Source organism: Aspergillus niger, assembly GCF_000002855.4.
Source record: "Aspergillus niger supercontig An08".
In the NCBI taxonomy this organism is placed as follows: Eukaryota; Fungi; Ascomycota; class Eurotiomycetes; order Eurotiales; family Aspergillaceae; genus Aspergillus; species Aspergillus niger.
Genome location: NT_166524.1, coordinates 365,558 through 385,677, shown reverse-complemented (window position 1 = coordinate 385,677; position 20,120 = coordinate 365,558). Strand labels below are relative to the sequence as shown.

General features: G+C 50.3%; 10 protein-coding genes across 10 annotated transcripts; 4 read left to right on the top strand and 6 right to left on the bottom strand.

Moving 5' to 3' along the window:
• Positions 1 to 176: 176 nt before the first annotated feature.
• On the bottom strand, positions 177 to 1,292 carry An08g01740 (uncharacterized protein; the record flags this gene model as incomplete). The annotated part of the gene is made up of 4 exons (XM_001392256.3): positions 177 to 672; positions 723 to 971; positions 1,040 to 1,168; positions 1,270 to 1,292. 4 exons carry the CDS (start codon positions 1,290 to 1,292, stop codon positions 177 to 179), a joined length of 897 nt encoding a protein of 298 aa, XP_001392293.1.
• Positions 1,293 to 2,451: 1,159 nt separating this feature from the next.
• On the top strand, positions 2,452 to 3,280 carry An08g01730 (uncharacterized protein; the record flags this gene model as incomplete). The annotated part of the gene is made up of 2 exons (XM_001392255.3): positions 2,452 to 2,617; positions 2,712 to 3,280. 2 exons carry the CDS (start codon positions 2,452 to 2,454, stop codon positions 3,278 to 3,280), a joined length of 735 nt encoding a protein of 244 aa, XP_001392292.1.
• Positions 3,281 to 3,845: 565 nt separating this feature from the next.
• On the bottom strand, positions 3,846 to 5,674 carry An08g01720 (uncharacterized protein; the record flags this gene model as incomplete). The annotated part of the gene is made up of 7 exons (XM_001392254.1): positions 3,846 to 4,515; positions 4,572 to 4,828; positions 4,877 to 5,120; positions 5,176 to 5,367; positions 5,415 to 5,490; positions 5,546 to 5,591; positions 5,648 to 5,674. 7 exons carry the CDS (start codon positions 5,672 to 5,674, stop codon positions 3,846 to 3,848), a joined length of 1,512 nt encoding a protein of 503 aa, XP_001392291.1.
• A 774-nt stretch (positions 5,675 to 6,448) lies between these two features.
• Positions 6,449 to 8,366, top strand: An08g01710 (uncharacterized protein; the record flags this gene model as incomplete). The annotated part of the gene is made up of 7 exons (XM_001392253.1): positions 6,449 to 6,555; positions 6,622 to 6,816; positions 6,951 to 7,063; positions 7,112 to 7,126; positions 7,179 to 7,267; positions 7,318 to 7,417; positions 7,468 to 8,366. The coding sequence occupies 7 exons, from the start codon at positions 6,449 to 6,451 to the stop codon at positions 8,364 to 8,366; spliced, it is 1,518 nt and encodes a 505-aa protein (XP_001392290.1).
• Positions 8,367 to 8,660: 294 nt separating this feature from the next.
• Positions 8,661 to 9,048, bottom strand: An08g01700 (uncharacterized protein; the record flags this gene model as incomplete). The annotated part of the gene is made up of 3 exons (XM_001392252.1): positions 8,661 to 8,715; positions 8,787 to 8,869; positions 8,938 to 9,048. The coding sequence occupies 3 exons, from the start codon at positions 9,046 to 9,048 to the stop codon at positions 8,661 to 8,663; spliced, it is 249 nt and encodes an 82-aa protein (XP_001392289.1).
• A 976-nt stretch (positions 9,049 to 10,024) lies between these two features.
• An08g01690 (hypothetical protein) lies at positions 10,025 to 11,053 on the top strand (the record flags this gene model as incomplete). Its single annotated transcript, XM_001392251.3, has 1 exon — positions 10,025 to 11,053. The coding sequence occupies one exon, from the start codon at positions 10,025 to 10,027 to the stop codon at positions 11,051 to 11,053; it is 1,029 nt and encodes a 342-aa protein (XP_001392288.3).
• A 914-nt stretch (positions 11,054 to 11,967) lies between these two features.
• An08g01680 (uncharacterized protein) lies at positions 11,968 to 15,405 on the bottom strand (the record flags this gene model as incomplete). The annotated part of the gene is made up of 1 exon (XM_001392250.3): positions 11,968 to 15,405. The coding sequence occupies one exon, from the start codon at positions 15,403 to 15,405 to the stop codon at positions 11,968 to 11,970; it is 3,438 nt and encodes a 1,145-aa protein (XP_001392287.3).
• A 1,013-nt stretch (positions 15,406 to 16,418) lies between these two features.
• An08g01670 (hypothetical protein) lies at positions 16,419 to 16,697 on the bottom strand (the record flags this gene model as incomplete). Its single annotated transcript, XM_059748846.1, has 1 exon — positions 16,419 to 16,697. The coding sequence occupies one exon, from the start codon at positions 16,695 to 16,697 to the stop codon at positions 16,419 to 16,421; it is 279 nt and encodes a 92-aa protein (XP_059601155.1).
• Positions 16,698 to 16,794: 97 nt separating this feature from the next.
• Positions 16,795 to 17,502, bottom strand: An08g01660 (mitochondrial 37S ribosomal protein uS11m; the record flags this gene model as incomplete). The annotated part of the gene is made up of 1 exon (XM_001392248.3): positions 16,795 to 17,502. One exon carries the CDS (start codon positions 17,500 to 17,502, stop codon positions 16,795 to 16,797), a length of 708 nt encoding a protein of 235 aa, XP_001392285.1.
• Positions 17,503 to 17,968: 466 nt separating this feature from the next.
• On the top strand, positions 17,969 to 19,552 carry An08g01650 (uncharacterized protein; the record flags this gene model as incomplete). The annotated part of the gene is made up of 2 exons (XM_001392247.3): positions 17,969 to 18,819; positions 18,877 to 19,552. 2 exons carry the CDS (start codon positions 17,969 to 17,971, stop codon positions 19,550 to 19,552), a joined length of 1,527 nt encoding a protein of 508 aa, XP_001392284.3.
• Between the last annotated feature and the right edge of the window lie 568 nt (positions 19,553 to 20,120).

Here is a 20,120-nt window from a genome sequence, read left to right as displayed (position 1 = left end):
ATATGCGACTAGATCACAAAGATCCAGCTGTATGTGGTCTGATCTGCCTTAAATGACATGTTATATGTTTGTGCTCAAAGTTACTTGCAGAAGGGCATTTAAGCATATGTACATTTTATTTTGCTTTCTATAGCTCTATTTCACATGGATATCATCATAGTCTCGTAGATAATAATTTACTCGTCATCACCGAAGAAAACCTTGACCGGGAGCCAGTCATCACCGCAGACCTTGAAGCGGTCCTTGAGGTTGTCTAGCTGCTCGATCTCCTCGGCGGTCAACTCCCAACCATCAAGCTCGAAGTTGGCATCGATGCGAGACTTGCTGACCGACTTGGGGATAACACTCCAGCCCTTCTGCACACCCCACAGGAGAAGAACCTGCTGGGGAGTCTTGCCCTTCTTCTCAGCCAGCTTGAGGAGGGTCTCATCCTTGTAGAGGGGAGAGTTGGTGGAGCCAAGGCAAGAGTAGCCAGTAGAGTGGATGCCCTTGGAGGTGTTGTAGGCAACCAGCTTAGGGGAGGGGTTGTTGGGGTGCAGTTCGATCTGGTTGACAGCAGGGACGATCTTGCAGCTGGGGTCGTTGAGGAGCTTCTCGAGGTTCTTGATGCCGAAGTTGGAGACACCAATGTTACGAACCTTGCCGGTGGCAGGAAGCTTCTGCATCTCTTGCCTGAACGGGGTCAGCAACAATCTAAATACTGTAATCGAGAGGGACTGTACCAAGTCTTAATGAAGTCCCAGTCGGGGAGGTGCTTCTTCAGGTCGTTGGGGTCAGTGCTGCTGGGCCAGTGGACAAGGTAGAGATCGACATAGTCGAGGCCAAGGTCCTTCAAAGAGGAGTCAATGCCCTCAGCGACACGGTGGTGCCAGGGGTTGTCAAGCTTGGTGGTAACCCAGATCTCCTCGCGAGGGACACCAGAGTCCTTGATACCCTGTCCAACCTCGGCTTCGTTGCCGTAGGCAAGGGCACTGATTGTGAAATGGTTAGGTTGGATTCCTCTAGATTGTCCGGTAATTGGTGGCTGCTTCTAACTTACGTGTCGATGTGACGGTATCCCTTCAGGAGAGCATTCTTGACGGCCTCTCTGACCTCGTTGGGCTTAGATTGCCAGGTACCAAGACCAACGGCGGGGATCTTGTCACCGGTGTTGAGGGTGTAGACCTTCCTAAGGAGCGGAGAATGATTGTTAGTTTCCAACAATCTCCCATGTGCTTCACATTCGATGTACTTTTAACTGACGTCCAGTTAGAGAGAGGAATAGCTTACTTGGTGTGCTCGAGGTTCGACATATTATGCGATTGATCGGTGATTCTGAGGGGTATGGGAAGAAGAATTGTAAGGTAATAAGTGGCGGATCAAGAAAATGAAGAATTGAACAGCCTGGGTGAAGGTGGGCTTTATAGCAAGGTGGATGCAAGCTCCGAGGGCGGACCGGACGAGAGAGGAGGCAGGTCCATCCAGCACACCATGAGCGGGACGATGACGATGGGAGGGGCACGACCTGCCCCTCCTAGAGATAGTGGGGAGCATCAGAGGCATCGCCGGCCAGTGATCACTCAGGCATTCTTTTAGCGGACGGACCCAAGGGTCGGGTCTCCTGCATTGGAGCGTCAAATTCAGCCAACGATAACTACGGATTCAGTCATTTCCGATCTGCAACTTGGGGCTCCTGTTTTGCCGTTATCAACGGAGTTACCACCGAGCCCGAACGGGGATGAAGCCTTGACACCGGTCAGTTGCGCTTAAACGAGGTTGTCCGGCTGCTGTCTATCACTTCAGTGGGTAGAGGTACAGATCAATGAGTTGATAGCAGTTTAAATTATCGGAGAAGATCATAAAAGAGCATCATATTGCCAATTGAATCATATCGTGGAATTGCTACTGTCCAGGCAATCGAGACATCGAATTACCGTGGCTCATTGTGCCGATAATTATCGAGAGTAATACACTGAAGACGCCGGATGGCAAAAGCTAGGTCGCGCAAGATGAAAGCCGACCCAATTACTCTGTACAGTAGTAGTCTTGTAGAGGATAATATGAACTGTCTTTTAGCCAGCGTGGTTCTTGTGAACCATAGCCCCTCAGATGACTAATGAGGCATTTTGCCTAAATGGACCAAAACAAAAATCCGCCGCTCCGGGGTGGGTCTGCCTCAGGCCCAATAACCATAGACCACATTCACTTCACCGCCCGTTTCTGCCAGTCCACTATTGTGGCTCTCGGTTGGCAACGGTCACAAGTGAAGGAAGAAGCCGCCGGAAGCTAGCAAAGCAAAGACGCCCGTGACGTTGCTCCGCCGCCCTTTACGATCTTGTCGCGCTGGATTCATTTTTGGACGCTTTTGCAGATCTTACGGCTATTGTATTGTACGCTCCGTCACAATCCCGGCGCTTTTATTCGACGACCACCTGCTAGCTTTGCGTACTACTCCCGCCAAAGCGATCGACCATGTCGTCTGGGTTCGTATCTGCCGGAACGGATCAGGAGCCAATCGAACGCGACGATGAATGGCGTCGTGTGCAAAATGAGCTCGAGGAGGAGCGAAAGCGCAAAGCAGAGCTAGGGAGGCAGGAAGATGGCAAAAGCTTATACGAAGTACTGCAGCAGAACAAAAGTGAGTCTCCACATTGTGCGGAGATGCCATGAGGCGCGTGTACTAGAGACGCCTTAGATTGACATGTTAGGGTGATGTGTTTTGTCGCGCAAAGTGGCCAAGCAGGAAGCTTTCGAAGAGAAGATCAAGTTGAAGAATCAATTCCGTTCGCTGGACGAAGACGAAGTCGAATTCCTCGATTCCATCATGGAGTCCACCCGGGCTAAGGAAGCTGCGGTCAAGAAGGAGACTGCCGAACAGCTTGAGTTGTTCCGTCGACAGCGGGAAGAAGCAGAGAAAGCTTTACTGGAGGATACATCTGCGGATGTCGCACCGGTCGCTGAAGGAGAGGACTGGAAAATTCCTGCCCGCAAGAGACGCCGAGAGAAGAGCAAAGACCTTCTCATACCTGGCAAAAAGCGCAAGTCTCTTGGAGGTGACAATACTGGAAACCTTGCGACAGAACTAAGTGCGGACAAAGAATCCAGGAATACTGTCCCTGAAAGCATGCCGGAGTCAGCGCAAGAGAAGCCGGAAGTGCCAAAGCAACCAATTATATCTCCTGGAGCAAAAAAGCCTGTACAGGATTCAAAACCAAGTCCAAAACAGACTGCATCGAACACAACAGCAAAAGCACCTTCATTATCCCTTGGATTAGCCGACTACGGCTCAGATTCAGAATGATCTCCTAGGCAGATTGTGCAATAGGCATTTGGTGTTTCTTCTCTTTACATTCGTGCTCTCTATCGCTTGATTTTCTGCGCCTACAGTCTGCTGGAGCGGTATCAATGTAACTGTTGCCTCGCTGCCCTGAGCTTGAAGGGCTCTCTATCCTGCACTGAAACATCACCAACGGGGCCTTTGGATCACTAAAAGTGTTTAGGTCTTATCTATATCCATATTCTATAATAATATTACACGTTAAAGATTTAGATGGTAGTTCTTACAATATTTGTAGGCTTCAGACTCGTGTGTATCAATTTTGAATTACCGAGACTTACAGTACTTGATGCTACATCTCACATCAGGTGGTCAGGAAAGCCGCACGAGTCTGTTCACTTTAACAGTTACACTTCACCGTGTCCACTCATCAATCCATTAGTTTCAATTCAGTGCGAGTTACATAACTGCTACTTATGCAATCAAGATAATTTGGTGCCAGTAAGAGCATACTCCCCTTACTCAACCCCTCTGATCAAAACAGAAGACACCTAATAGGCTGACCTCCGAATCAACTCTTTACCAGTGCTCAACTCACTTCATTGTGGGTCGCAAACACCTCTCTCTTCTCCGCCTCCTCCTCAAGCCTGCGCTGTAAATCGTGAGGAACATAATCCTCCTTCCGCTTACCCGCCACAATCCACGGAGAATTCGAGAACAGGTAGTTCATTTCTTCAAGCGGCAATTTCTTCGTCTCAGGAAGCAACAGCCAAAAGAACACCGCGTTCGTGAAGTTGCAGATGATAAAGAGGAAATAGTACCGATAGCGCACACTCTCCATGGCAATGGGCGTCACCTGCCCAATCATCGTGTTGAATGCATACGATGTCATAGTAGCCAACGAAACGCCCTTCGACCGCGTTCGGGTGTCGAATACCTCTGCTGGGATGATCCAGGAGAGAGGGCCACATGTGCACGAGAAGGAGAAGTTGTATAGCCAAGTCATGATGATAAAGCCCCAGTGGGCTCCGGTGTTGTGGCTTTCTGGGGGGAACTGTGCTAACAGAATGCAGGCAACAATAAACGTTACCATGTTTCCTAGGTTACCCCAGATCAAACTCCAGCGGCGACCGACTCGGTCAATGAAGAGAATGCATAGGAATTGAGCTACAAGGGCGATGATGGAGTTGATAGCTTGATACTGTAGCGTTTTGTCGCCACTAATGCCAATCTGACCATAGATGGTTACAGAGTAGTATCTATCAGATGAGTTGTGAGCCTCTGGATTTACCTTTATATGCAAGGGAGTACTCACTGGATTGCAGACACGCCGGTCATCTGTACAGATGCCTGTAATGAGCAACAAAGAAACAGGCGACGGAAGGACGATCGTGAGGTAAAGAGTTCCTTGTAGGACTTGGCTTCGTTCTCATGCTCGTAAACAATGCTTTCTTGAATCTGGTTAAATTCCGCACGAACCCAAGGATCCTCTTCGTTGCCGTGGGCATGAAGCATTGCCAATGTCTTCAAGCCTTTCTCGTGCTGGCCGTGATCAATGAGCCACCGTGGTGACTAGTACTTATCAGCATGAAAGCAGGCGAACGGTGAGGCACTGCGTACCTCAGGGAAAAGCATGATCAAAAGTCCCAGGAACACAGCTGGTGCAATTTGCAGCCCAAGGGGTAGCTGCCATTGTGTGTCATTGGTCTCGGAAAATCCAATATATGTGCCGTATGAGATCCAAGCGGCACATAGAGACCCAACTCCTAGCATGAATTGCTGCAGAGCAGTAACACGACCACGTATGTCCGGATGGCAGATCTCCGCCTGGTAAAGAGGGATAATCATAGTAAGGAAGCCGACCCTGCGAAGACATTAATCCATGATCTTGAGTTATCGCTGGGTCTAGAAAAGCATACCCCAGTCCAGCAAAGAACCTTCCGCTATAGAGGTAGGCGACAGTCCGTGCTCCAGTCTGAAGACCACCTCCGAGGCAGAAGAGAACACAACCGACAGTAATGGTCCATCGTCTGCCTAGCTTGTCGCCACTTGGACCTGCAAACGCTGCACCAAAGAAAGCACCTGCAGTGAACATCGACACCACAAGTCCACTACGGGATGTCAGAACACTTCATGCTAGCAAGAGATAGCGACCCACGATTCAGTGTCATTCAAATTGAATCTGGATATGAACGACCCGCAGGCGATGACTTCAGCAATCACACCTAAATCGTCTGCGGAAACTAGTGTTAGGCCCCGTGGATCCACAAGGAGGAAATGTATACACACATCCATATAAGAATGAACCTAGCGAGGCGAAAACGCCTACTAGGAACTGAAGACTCAGTTAGTCCATATTTCGCCGCAGATATTCAGAGGATCATGACTGACTTGATACCATGCTGGGGAGAGACGCATGATGGAAGAAAAAAAAGGCGCTCCTAAAGCTTTAGTGGCTCGAATCACTAAGCTGAGCTAAATCAGACAGAAATGCGGAGACCAAATCTGGGGTACAGGACCCTCAGTCCCTTAAGAACATCGGGGGATTGAGCCGCGCATTCCACGTGTATAGCCATACTATGGGCCATATTAACCTCATGCTTCACTGAAAAGGACATAAGCATCTCGGTTAATTGAGATTTAAACGAGGCCGTCGGCGAGGAAGCCATTTGTGGCCATGTTGTAGGAATCTCAGGATCCAACCCAACCGAAGCCACTGAACAACATGCCATGCGTGACCTATCGCTATCGACTACCCCGGTCAAGCCAAGTAACGCTTTGTCGATGTGGGAATGGTACCAGTATGCACGGTTTCTGGACCAAGAAAAGATTCCCGTCTGACAAGCGTGCTGATTGATGGAATATTGCCGTGGCGTTGCCTCGGCTTGATCCCCAAGCCAACGGCGTCAGAGCACCTCGCATCTCGTCCACTCCCGACGCCCTAAGCGATCATCATCGCGTGGTGCACATGAGAGTCAGTCGCGGGTCTGGAATCACCCCGCAGGGGATTTCCCCAATTTATGCGGGACTCAGGGTAATAGCTTTCGTACATTAATATCTATCGCTAGTCTGCCATCATACTGGCTTTGGACAAATCCTCTCTGGTAGAGCTTGCCGACTTGATTTATTCTATACTATTTCAGATTAGGTTATTACTTACCCTACGTGAAACCTTGTCGAATCATTCCCGCCATGACCACTTTCACCAAGCTCAGTGACCAGGATGCGCCTAGTATTTCCATCCACCCAGCGAGGCGTCTTTCCAAGATTAATCCGAACATCTACGCGGGGTTTACAGAGTAAGTTCAAGGATCATAACCCATCTAGTCTGTGGAAAGGTTGGCAGTGAGCTCATGTATCATAAGACACATGGGCAGGTGCATTTACGGGGGAATCTACGATCCAGGTAATTCACTGTCGGACGAGAATGGCTTCAGGAAGGATGTCCTTGAAGCTCTGAAGGAGCTCAATATCCCCGTCGTCCGCTACCCCGGCGGGAACTTCATGGCGACTTATCATTGGATCGATGGAGTTGGCCCGAAGGAGAAACGGCCTGCTAGGTATGTCCACATGACCATCTAGTCAACATCTATCGTCATACCTTGTCTGGGGTCTTTGCTGTTATGCATCTCATACGATAGATATCCTTTCAATTCAATGGCGATGTTGTAAGACTAACCACATTGCTCTATAGACCTGAGCTGGCATGGCTGGGAACAGAGACCAACCAGTTCGGCACAGATGAATTCTTGAAATGGTGTGAAGTCCTGGGAACTGAGCCCTACTTCTGCTTGAACTTTGGAACTGGTAATGTGATTCATCTTACTTGAAGAACCAGCGCTGACGTATGGCCAGGTACTCTTGACGAAGGTAACAGATCTCAACTCCATTCCTGGCACATCACTAATGGCCTTTGGTATAGCGCTGGCGTGGGTCGAGTACTGTAACGGTACCAAAGATACATACTATGCTAACCTTCGACGGAAGAATGGTCGCGAGGAACCATACAATGTATGTAACCCTATCCCTCTGTCTTCCTTTATACTCATTCGATACTCCAGGTCAAATACTGGGCCCTAGGCAATGAGACCTGGGGTCCCTGGCAGGTCGAACAGATGACCAAGGAAGCATATGCTCACAAAGCCTATCAATGGGCCAAGGGTACGCCATCTGTTGCTTTTCTCATAAGCTCTTACTGATACGGTCTATAGCCTTGAAGCTCCTTGATCCCAGCTTGATCTTGATTCTCTGTGGACAAGATGGCACAGCTTCATGGGACTACTATACCCTTAAGCAATGCCTACTCCCAGCCCACTCTCCTCTATCTACCAGCACTGTGCCTCTCATCGACATGCACAGCATCCATCTATACACATCCTCTCCCTCTCATCTCCCCAATGTTACTGCCCCCCTAGCCGCAGAGCGTGCCATCGAAATCACCTCGTCTCTGATAGACCTCGCCCGAATTGAGAACGGAGTCCCACCCGACCAACACCGACCCACCATTTGCTTCGATGAATGGAACGTCTGGGACCCTATTCGCGCAGAGGGCAGCAAGGGTGCAGAGGAGTCCTACACCCTCTCGGACGCACTCGCCGTCGCCGTTTTTCTGAACGTGTTTGTCCGGAAGAGCAAAGACCTGGGCATGGCGTGCATCGCCCAGAGCGTCAATGTCATCTCCCCACTCATGACAAGCAAGGACGGCATCACTAAGCAGACGACTTATTGGCCTTTGTACCTGTTCTCGAAGTATATGCGGGGATGGACCATCAGTGTGCATCTTTCCTGCGCCTCGTATGAAGGAGAGACTTCTCCCAAGTGGGTGCGCGGGGTCAAAGATACACCCTGGTTGGACGTTAGCGCTACCCTCGGTGAGGATGGGTATGTGAATGTTGCGGTGGTCAATATTCATGAGGAAAAAGATATCCGGAGTAGCATTGATGGGCCGTCTGGGACGGTTTCGGTTTTTACTGTTACTGGAGAGAGAGTCCAAGCTTGTAATATGAATGGCAAAGAGGAGGTTGCAGTGACTGAGAGTACATGGGAGGCAAGGGAACAATTTGTGTTCCCGAAACATTCTTTGACTTTGCTGAGGTGGAAGCTGGCGTGAATGATGATTGGACTGTTGGTATAGAGATATATTAGGCTGAGTACTACTCTACAATGATTTCGCGTGCCGTGCGGTAGAATGCATTGTGATTCTTTCTTCTTTCAGCCCATATTTCACAGTACTTTGATTTGTCGGCAGACTACGTCATCCAAGTAGCTGACAGGACATCATACTGAAATGAACAATATTATTTATTTAGGTCCCTCTCAAAATAGTACATGAATATTGTCCCATAATTCGTAACAAGTCACGTCGCATCTCATAAACAATCATCAAGCCATGATGTACCGCCCTCTAGCCAAAGGTCACATTATGAACAGTGCCATCTTCGCTCACGTGGATGTTCATCCTAGGACATAAAGCTATCAGTACTTTTGCAATATATACGAGGTAAGGCATCGTAATGAAAAGAATGCTCACCGTTCCGGCCTCATATCCATCGTCATAGCATCCCCAGGCTTAATAACACGATGTTGCTGCGGCAGGTCCTTCTTCGCGAATGACTATATCAGACAGTTCGTTAGCATCATTTACAAAGACCCCACAAACGACAGCAACTATAGAGTCGTACCGTCACATCACTTGACGACTCAGTGAGTTTCTTGCCCGCCAGCTTGTTAAGCCACTCCTCTTGGCTGGCACCACCAGAGGTGTTGTTGATTCCAGGGACGACGAGAGGCATGGTTGTAATTTGCTTTGTGTCTGCGAAGTCGAGATGAATTCTTTATTCTTTTGTGTAACAATAAAATTCAGTGGAGGTAGATGATCTTGGGTTTGAAAGTGGGAGATAAGCCTGACAGGCACCCTTCATAACTTATATATACTTTGTTACATTGAGACCCTGGCGATGACATCATGCGGGAGGATGGGGCTGGAGTGTGGCGGTGCTGATGACGTCTATCTGTTTCGGGACTAGCGCGATTGAGGGGGCCGGCATGTCACATGCGAGGGGTACTGTATACTTCTTTCCTGGGATTTGTTGATGGCTTCGCCATTGGTTCGTCCTTGAATTAACGAGGACCATGTCATCAGATATACTCTTGAGTTTGACTACTTCGGTGTTTCAGGGACTAGTACAGGTTTCTGAGGGTAGTATAGTACTGTGATGTCACTACTCGCTGCAATAAATGCAGAATATATCGCTGATATATAGTACCGGTCTACACTGATCGTTTACTCGACTACTGGTGCTTAACAACCTAGCACATTACTTAAATTGAGAAGCTGAATGTGAAGCTCACAACTAGTACCGAGCGCTTTCTACAGCATCTACTAGCATCAGAAGAGTACTACACTCTGTTTAGGCGTCACTATGCTAAGCTTAGGTTCCACACAAACCCCGAATCTAGGAAACCACAACCCAGCCGTGCCCCCCAGAGCAGTTGCCTCTACTATTCGCTGGTATCACTTAAGCCGTGTTGTAACGGACAGCTTCAAATCTCATCCCTTGCTCTCTGAAGCATTTCTGACATGATACTAATTCGACGCATTTGCTCTAATGGCAGCGATCATCAATATACAAGCTACCGCCATCGAACAGTTGTATTGCGCTTTCGATCGTTATACACACCACGCGTCACATTATTAGCCTTCCTTGCCTGCAGCAAGAAAAGGCCTGGCCAGCTACACCACTGTTCGCTTCATAACTCGCGTTCCCGATGCTGTTAGATTCTATTGTGCCTTCAAGGGCCAATGCCACATCCAGATTGGCGCTGGGGCAGCAGTCACAAACGTCTGCCGGGATACTGACAAGCACCCACAGCTTGCTTAATGAAAGCTTTGGGAGTATGCGCCTTCGAAACAGAAACAGCAAAGTTGCCAAACACCAGCTGGATACCGTTCTTAGTGGTCTTGATTATCCCATAGTCTCCCAGCTTACAACTCGCTCAAACAACTCAGCGCATGGAATGGTCACAATAGGGGACGGTGCATCGCAGACCAGATTACCTCAGGTACACCTACGTGCAGACATCAGCGGACCAGAGAATATGAATAGGAATTGGATACCGCATTGGAGTTACCAGAAAAGCTCCATTGCTGCCGCTTGCATATTTACAGCCGTCACTGTAATGGCTTTGACTTTTTTGGCTATCCTATCCATCAAAAAGGCTAAAAGAAGCTGGGAGCGACATAAACGCGAGAAGCGATATTATACAAACTCCGGATATTCTGCTCTCTCACTGCTCGAGGAAGGCCATGAAATGACTTCAACGAGTAGCAAGCAATTAAGCCGAGAGACCCTGATGTTCAGTAAAAGTCGTTCGCCCTCTTCACCTCTTTTTGTTGAACAAGACGGCCCCTCCGTGACAAGAGTTTATCAGGCGAGCAAAAGCGTCTCTACAATTACGCTTGACTCGCCCAGCTCTACCCTGGGACATGCAGGCTCTACAACTGAGCTGAATGCAATACCGGAACGTCCAGCCAGTGCGTTAAAACGCTCTCGCCAAGAACGCCATGGCTCTAAGGCCAGATCGGTCGTTGTCGTACCGTCACCTCTAAGGGCATTCTCGGTGAAACCAATGATACACCACACAGACCCATTCCGCAGCTTGGAGCGGACTCCTTTGAATGTCGAACATGAGGGCGGTAGTGTTCCGTCGAGCAGCAAGCGCGACTCCGCTGGTGGAAACAGCTTGTTTAAACTTCCAGCAATCCAAAGAACAATGTCGCCTCTATTCTCGTTTTGATTTTATAGGACTATGAAGCAGTGTACTTGTGTATACCGCGTTTAGCCTAACACGTCTGAATTGAAATTATATCTTCCAAGGCGGAACTGGAAGTCAGGGACTTATCGTCTTCTTTCTTTCTTTTTTTTTTTTTTCCCCCTTTCTGTCATTATAGTATATCGCTTCCCGTCTGCTACAAAAACATGTACAAGACTTTTTGGCTAACGCACGCCCACATCAGGACCAAAGTCAAAGGGAGGCCATGCACATTCTCAAAAGACAAAAGTTATTGAACAGGCCCATTCCCCATCTCTTCAGTACAACATCAGTGCAATCCGAGTATTGGGAAAGCCAAGGCTCAGCAAAAGACTGAGGCATGATATCCGTGCAACACAGCAAGCAACGCTCCAACCCTCTCAGCTTAGCCATCCATACTTCTAAAGCAATGAGGCCTACATATACCACCCCAGCTCAATGCCCAGTTCAAGAGAAATTAGAAAAAGGCCCGATATCCATAAGCAAGCTACCACTCTCCTACTGTATTAATCATCCATATCATCACATCGTGGGATTTATATTAGTAATATATGAATAAAGTTTAACAACGCGATCAAGCCGTCCTCTAGACCCATCACAAGCTGAGTGACAAGCGACCAGGCCAACACAACATAAACGCAGACCAAGACTATAAATGGCAACATAACACCGGTCAGTCAATCAGTCAATAAAAAGTCTACAGAGCTTGCCATTTATAAAGGAACCAGAGGAAAGAAACCAGGTGAAAGAGTCGGAGATGATTGGTAAAGAGAGTAAAGCAAAACGCACTCAGAAGGAGGATAAAAAGGCAAATACACCGCACCGCCGTACATGCATGGTTTGTAGTAATAGAGAATGAGAGGATGATAAAACAGGGTGAATAAATGAAAGCAGAGAATCTATCTCATCTCGCGCACTCCACGCAAACACCGCTCTAGTCGCTTCCCTCGTTCGCGTTCTCGGACTAAGGTTGCCCTGACGAAGGAGCGGATGGCATCTCGCCCGACTTTCTCTCGCCATGTGGTCCAGCCTGCTAGTTCACCGACGACCACGTCCTTGTTCCAGGTGATTTCGCGGGAGAGACGAGCGATTTGGAGTTCGGAATCCTGGATCTTGGTTTCGAGGTCGCGGACGGACTTTTGGCGGGATTCTTCGAGCCCCGGGAAATTGATGTTGAATTTTCGGGGAAGGGAAGAAGATACGAGGGATGAGCGGTTGCGTGAGAGGTTTCTGTTTGTGGAGGATAGGTTGTTTATGAGGGAAATGGGGCGAGAGAGGGACGCTAGGATTGCGGTTGTGGTGTCGTCGATTGAGGTCAGGGCCGTGAGGAATTGAAGGAGAGGAGAGGAATCAGATGATGAAGTGGAGAGATGGGTTGCGTAGCGGGTGAACGCGTCCACGTAGGAGGCTGGTAGAGCGTTGGTCGGTTCCTTAAGGGTTGAGATGATGGAGGCACAGAGGGCCACGGCGTCTGCAATATCGGAAGCAGAGTTTTGGAGAGCGTGGCCGCGACGGAGCAGACTGCGAGTGTTGACGTGGACAGCGCGAACCATGTCCTGGGCGTGGGAGACGAATTGCTCTGTCTCGCGCATGCCTTCAGGTGTGACGGGTTCGTAGTCGTCGTTGATGGATTCCGTAAGGACCTGGGCTTTGCGGTATGAGCGGTCTGCCATCATCTCAGGTTGCAGTTCTGGAACCAGAAAGAACTCCCACAACATCTCGTGAGTGGCGAAAGTTGGATGCGTAAGTAAGACCTTGAGGAACCTGTCGAGCTTTTCTTGCATGTCATGGAGCACAGAACGGGACGGTTTTGAATGAATTTGGAAAGGGCTACGGAAGTCGGACAGAGACGGCATGTAGGAAGCCGGATGCTCGATGGATAGGCATCTGGCAAGGTTCTCGAAGTCAGAGAACGTGCGACGGCATGTGGTGACTGTGAATGTTGTTCCTGACGCAGGACGGGACTCTGCAGAGTTCACCGTTGGGTTCGGGGCACCGGACTTCAGCACGAAGCGCACTGTCGCATCCTCAACAAAGTACGAGCGCACCACGGTCGTGACACGGCCGGACTGCTCGTCGTAGGCTGATGGGGGGCTGGAGAGAAGGATGAGATCGTCAATACGATTGCGCACTTCATCATCCTTAGCAAGCTCAACGGCAGTCAAACCACGGCTTTCTTTCAGGTGCACATCAACTCTAGGGTCCATGAAAAGAATCCGGACCTGGTCGATGCGGCCGTACTTGCTGGCCATCATGAGAGGGGTGAACCTTTTATCATTTGTTGCGTTCGGATCACAGTCACATTCTTGCAAGAGCCGGATGGTAATTTCCGGATCGCTAACGATATGCAATAGTGTATTGCCTCTAGAGTCGACATGATTATCGAGGCGCAAGGGCTTTCCATCACCTTGGGCAACTTGAGCGGCCGTGAGTGCTTCTTTCACCATCGTGTTGTAGTCCGGGTGATCGTAAGACCTGCATAGAGCGAAAAGTGGCGTCTGTCCATGCTTGTCGCGTTGACACCACGGCAGCAGTCCTTCCAGCCTATGCATTACCGATGGCGTGCTGAAGAGGTAGTGTGCAACCGTACGCCCATGCATGTCTGACTTCTGTAGGTACGATGCAATGGTGTGCTTATCCGTTGAACTGAATAGGAAGTTCAATAGAATGTCCACCATTTCGACATGAGCAAGCTGAACAGCAGCACTGAGTAATGTTGTCCCATTAGTGTTTGTGTCCTCGAGAATATCCGCCAGCGGATAGTAATCTTGAAGGCTCAGCAGGTATTTCAAGGCGTCTGGCTGGCGGCTTTCTACGGCCATCATCGGAATCGAATCGCCTGCAGGATCTTGCGTTTTCGTTAATGTCTCGATTGAACTGTCTCCCTCAATCGCGCTTGATATAGAGCCCATTCCCGTGGTTCTGGAAGCTAGAGATATCCCGGATGATTCGGACAGGCTGCGGACATCCATGGAAACCTTTTTTACAGGGCGTCGGACCTCTTTCGGAGGGGACGTGTTTGCCCACGTCTGGAAAGGAAATACATGAGAAAGAGGAGGTGGATCGGAGGGTTCCTCATCATGCGCCGTCCCACTAGAAACGTTCATTTCGAATGGTGCGTCCTGCAAAAGTAAGGGCTCATGTGGACTATGACAAAGATTATCCTCATCATGTGTGCGGAACGCAACGGATCTTTCTTCGGGCTCACATGGAACTTCATCTAGCGACTCCTGGTCGCCATTTGGCTCTAATATGGCCTTCATGTCCACGACACGCCCGCCTTTGGTTGCATTCCATAAGCGCCTGTTCCGGATACTGGCTCGCCGGAGACCCGCAGAATCGGTCACCAGGTAGGTAAGAACAGCCTCGAGAGTGCTCAGAGCATAGCCCATTTCACCACTGTCAACATCGTCGATGTATATAAAATGTTGCATGTACATCAGCCTCGCTTGCAGGTTCTTTACTTGAGACCTGATGACCACAACCAGTAACAATGAAACCAGAATATCAGCGTTGATCGTCACCGGCGCGTATTGTTTTTCCGATGCAAGAGACCCCGCTCTATCGTAGTTCCCAGGATACGATAGAAGTTTGATGGTCTGAAGTAGAGTGTTCAACATGTCGTGGGGGCACTTGGCGTCTAGCATTTTGCGAAACTCCTCCACTGCTCTCCCGATGCGCTGTAGCAACTCTCGCTTACCCTCTCGTCCACCATCGACAACTATGCCCACTTGCGATATGTCGATGTTTTCCATGTAACGAATCCTAGAGTCTAGCTCTGCATCTTCTGGTTGACGGAAACTGCAAAGACGAGGGAAGAGAAGAGATTCGTGCACCTGTTCAGCGACGTAGCGCTCAATGAGCCTTTCCACCAATGGTCCCGTTAGATCGGTGGTGGCACCTAGAAAAGACAACTGTTGCTTATCCACTAGTCGAAACAAGTCAATTGCGGCAGTAACAGCTGTCTCTAGACTCCGACGCATCAGATCCTCGTCATCCTCGAAGTACTCCTCGGAGTTGAAAGGTAGGCCCTCCCGATTACGAGACGCTGAACTGCGGATAGAAGCAGATTCGTCGGCAGTTATCTCATTGTTATTCTGCTTCCGTTCGTATTCGTCAAATATTAGGGGCGAACGAGAAGGCGGAGGTGGCAATGGTTTTCCCAGCTCCTTTCCGAATTCCTTGAACAACCTCTCCAGGCCAGGCTGCATCTGCCGAGCAATCATCGGAAAATGAGAAAGGAGTTCTCCAAACGTCTTTATTTCCTTCTTCGGAGGTGACGAAACGGGCTCACTAGACTTCGTGCCGTTGCCTATGATATCTCGCTTCGGTAACATCCCAGGCACTACAGCAGTGACAATCTTTCCGGGGTCGAATGAGCCGATCAACGGCCGTGAGATGTAGTAGATCAGCCATGGTTGAGAGTCGTTGCTGTTGTTATAGTACAGCGCATCGGATAACAGCTGGGCTTGGCTCAGGGACTTGAAGCCTAGATATAACAGTCAGCGCATGTGCCAGTCAGGAGACTAGCCGGATGCCTTCCCACCTTTGTTGCTATACACCGAATTCTCCTTGATAATCACCGTGCGCCCGTTGACCGTTGTCACTTGTTTGGCTTTGCCCCGACTATCACGTATATTTGAGTCATCCTTACCCCCGCCGGCCCCGGTGGACACTGGTATTCGCAAGGTATGGCTTCCCAAGAATTCTTCGGATACGACGAGATCGGAGTAGTAGAGGGATGACTCGCGGTCGCGCGATCCGACCAGCGATTCCGTGACAGGTACTAGGAGGACCTAAAATGGGCATGTCAGAAGCTGGGCTCAGACCGGAGCCGATAGAGTTCGGCGGGACATACATGATTCTCAGTGGGTATACACTGCCCCGGAACTGTGCTTCGGAAGAAGGCACGGAGGAAGGGATTTAGAGGGTGCATCCAAACGGTCTTGGACGACGGCCCAACACAGAATCACAGGCACTCATGAAGCCGTCTAGACCGGTCTGGAAGGGGGGGGATCCGCTGCTCGATCGTCGCAGAGGAGCAGCTCCGGCGCATGCGCCCGCAGGTAATCGGATACTGTGCAGTCTCAACAAAAGAGCTCAGAAAGAAAGCGCAAAGAATTAGCCGGAAGAGACAGAAGTCGACGTCACGATGGACAAGCTAGGAGCACAGGCTGAATGATAAGTGAGAGCGAGGGAGTTGTTGAGGACAAGAGGGGGATCTCAGCCAACAGCTTTCGGAGTGGCAGTCCTGGGAGCTCCTCGCGCTATCCCCCTTTGGGTCGGCCTAGATCTCAGCCTGCCTCGATTTTATGGAGACTTCCAAGGCGAACTGCCCAACTACAAGGCTTCATCCAACGACATTCTTGCTGGTAAAACATTGAATTGATATACATTGCACCCGTAGAAACTCGCATCTTAAAAAACAAATCCCATATATGCCGGGAACAGGCTGGCTAGTATACAAATAGAGAAAAGGAGCTGGACCCTGAACTTTGAACCATTGCCGGACTATTGCCACATAGCAAGACGGTTCAGTTGATACAGTGTAGGGTCCCCATATGGTTGGGCTGAGAAGAACATATCCCGGGGCATCTCTGATCAATCCCGTCCCATCATCAGGTATCATGAAAGCATGCCCGTGTTCTTGTCCCAGACGTTCTAGCAACGCACTTTCTACCCGCGTCAGAACAGCATAATGAACTTCGTCAACAAAATGCACCGCCTTAACCAAGACGGCGAACTCTGGGGCTTCTCGAACCACCAAACTTGAGTCTGGTGGAGTCCGTCACCCGACAGACCAAGCCGCGGATGTTCTTCCCTTCGTTACCCAGCAAAACCTTGGTGAAAGCCTCACGGCCCTGTCCGAAATCGCGGAAGATAATTTCCAAGCGCTTGATCTCCAACAAAAAGCCTCTCTCTTGTATCTGGCCAAAGACGTGCGACGCCAGCTGGTGGGCGGCTTCGTAACCCGAACGCTTAGACTTGCGGAATCCGAGGTGACCGCAGCTCTTAGCCAACATTGGGTCTCCATTCGGCCGTGTCAATGTCAAGATGGTGTTGTGCTTGTGGCAATAGACATGTAGGTGGTAAGGAGGAGACCGATCGGCATACGGTTGGTTGATCAACTCTGCTTCCAGGCTCTCGGCCATCCGGGAATAGTCGCGACTCACACCCTGGTTGGAGCGAACCTTCTCGCCCTGCATCATCTTGGTGATCGCAGAGAATGACGCATTCTCTTGGGCAGGTTGTTTCTCCGCAGGGGTGTTCAGGATCTCTCTTTCGATTTGACGGGTCTTCTCCTTCGCACTTTCCAGAATTGCGGGAGTCGATGAGAAGGGTCTCGTAAGCCGGAAAGCAGGAGCACGGATCTGACACGAGCGGCCAACAGTAGGCAGAGCCCTCGACAGGGCAGTAACGAATGTCGAGTTCATCTTTGCGGTGTTGTTAATCGAAGAGCGTGTCGGGGAGACACGGCAAGCCGGGGGGTGAAAGGACCGAACGTGGCCGTTATACCAGCCAACGTGATAGAACGCAGGACAGGATGAGAATCGACTCCGGACAGACAAAGGAAATTGTCGTGATTGCAGACAGCCGGAGGTGGCTCCAAGTCGAGGATGCGACGCAAGTCTGGGCCGGAACGACAGGGCGGCGGAAAAGGGCCGAATTTTCGACGGGCTTGGCGTCCAGCATCTCAACTTTTTTCCCTTCTCGTTCTGACACCAGCTGCCGACATCGCTTCCTCGCTCTTCCTCATCCACCTCCCCCTTCAACCTCAACCTCAACCTTAGTCCTTCCACCTTATCTTCGGGGTTGGCGAACACGCAGATTATATCCTTTTCCTTGGTTTAAATTCGGTTCTTGTTTTTACAGTCGCATAGCATGATCTCGGCTACCAGGATGTCGGTCACCGCGCGGGCGGCCACCCTACGGTCTCAGGTGCCGACTTTGAAGACAGCTGCTGTGTCCCAGCGCTCTTTGATTCAGTCCTGCTCTTACGCAACATCACGAAACACCCTTCTGAACAGCCAGCACGCGGACCGTCCCGTTTCGCAACTCGTTTCCCCGTACGCTGCTCTCCCTCTGACCAGATCCTTCCACGTCGTCGCCCCTCGCTTGCAACAGCAGCAGCAGAAGGATAAGCAAGAGCAACAAGAAAAGCAGGAGAAACAGTCGGAAGAGTCCAACCAGGAGAAGAGCGAAGAGGAGCCCAAGAAGGAAGGAAAGAAGGATGCGCCTCCGCCGCCACCCCATGGTGACAAGACTCCCTGGCAGGTTTTCAGAGAGACTCTCCAGACGGAGTTCAAGGCTTCGAAGGAGTGGAATGAGTCGACAAAGGCTCTTGCTTCGTCTGCTCACCAGTTCACCGAGAACGAGAACATCAAGAAGGCTCGTGCTGCTTATGAAGCCGCCTCTGGAGCCGCCACCTCCAAGACCGCGACTGCCATCAAGACCACCGGCAAGGCCATTGGCACTAGTGCCGCATGGACCTGGAACACCCCTGTTGTGAAGGGTATCAGAAAGGGTGTCAACGTCACTGGGTCTGGTATTGAGAAGGTCACGAGACCCGTCAGAGAAACCGAGGCATACAAGAGTGCCGTGGGTGGTGTCAAGAATGCCATCGATGATGGTAGCAGCTCTCGCTACGGTGGCTACATCGAGAAGGAGGAGCGTCGGAAGCAGCGCAAGTTGCGTGAAGAAGCTGAGCTCAAGGCTGGTCGCCGTGTCGAGCCGATGGTTGAGGATCCCAAGTGAGTCATGTCCAGTAGACCATGTCAAGGAGATCTCTAACAGTCATTTTACTTTAGTGCCGGAACCCACGTTACTCTCCACAAGGACTCTGCCTGGAAGGAATCGTGGCGCGACTTCAAGGACTCCAATCCTATGATGCAAAAGCTCTTCACCCTGAAGGAGACCTACGAGGAGTCGGAGAACCCCTTGATCAGCACCGCGCGCAGCATTTCCGATCGTGTTGCTGGATTCTTCGCCGAGAACGAGACCGCTCGTGTTATCAAGAAGTTCCGTGAGATGGACCCCAACTTCCAGATGGAAGCCTTCCTCAGAGAAATGCGTGAATACATCCTGCCCGAGGTTCTTGACGCCTACGTCAAGGGAGACGTTGAGACCCTGAAGCTCTGGCTCTCCGATGCGCAGTTCCATGTCTATGCTGCTCTTGCCCAGCAGTACACTACTGCCGGCCTCAAGTCGGATGGCCGCATCCTCGACGTCCGTGGCGTTGATGTTTCCCACGCCCGCATGCTGGAGCCCGGCGACATCCCCGTGTTCGTTGTGACTTGCCGCTCCCAGGAGGTTCACGTCTACAAGAACGTGAAGACCGGCGAGTTGGCTGCCGGCATGGAGGACAAGGTCCAGCTGGTCACCTACGCCATCGGTCTGACGCGGATACCCGAGGATGTCAACAACCCGGAGACCCGGGGTTGGAGATTGATCGAGCTACAGAAGGCCGCTCGTGACTACATCTAAGCCATTCGAAATATCCTTCTTACACCTCCTTCACCTACCCTCGACGCTCAACGATCACAACACCTGCTTGATTTTGGTCTATGACATGCCTCTATTCTCTTCTCGATTGTTTTGATATCATCCGACTGTACAATATTGATTTTTGTTAAAATAGAGACCAGGCGGAACTGGCGCTTCATGGAACCGTCTGTGATAGTAACTTGATTAATCTCGCTGGGCGCCTTTGTCACCATCCTTCTCCCACTTTTGTGATATCCTCCCTCACACCCTTTGCTGGATTCTGCTCCAGCCTCACTGGCATCCGCTAAAAGAGTATATCATATATGCATCTATGCAGTGGGCCTTGTGCTTCCAATTCGGGCGTTTCGGGAGTCGTGTTTACTCGATTTGCAACCTCACCCTCCACTCTTCTGATGAAATATTTGCATTGGCTCAGTGTTTGTTGTCTTGTTCCTATATGTTGAGTGGCCTCTGGCCCCTCTGGTGGTTTTTGATAAGCGAGTCCAGGTGTTATGTGGCCTGAATCTGGCGACGTGAAGTGGATCATTATGAGAATTTGTAAATACAG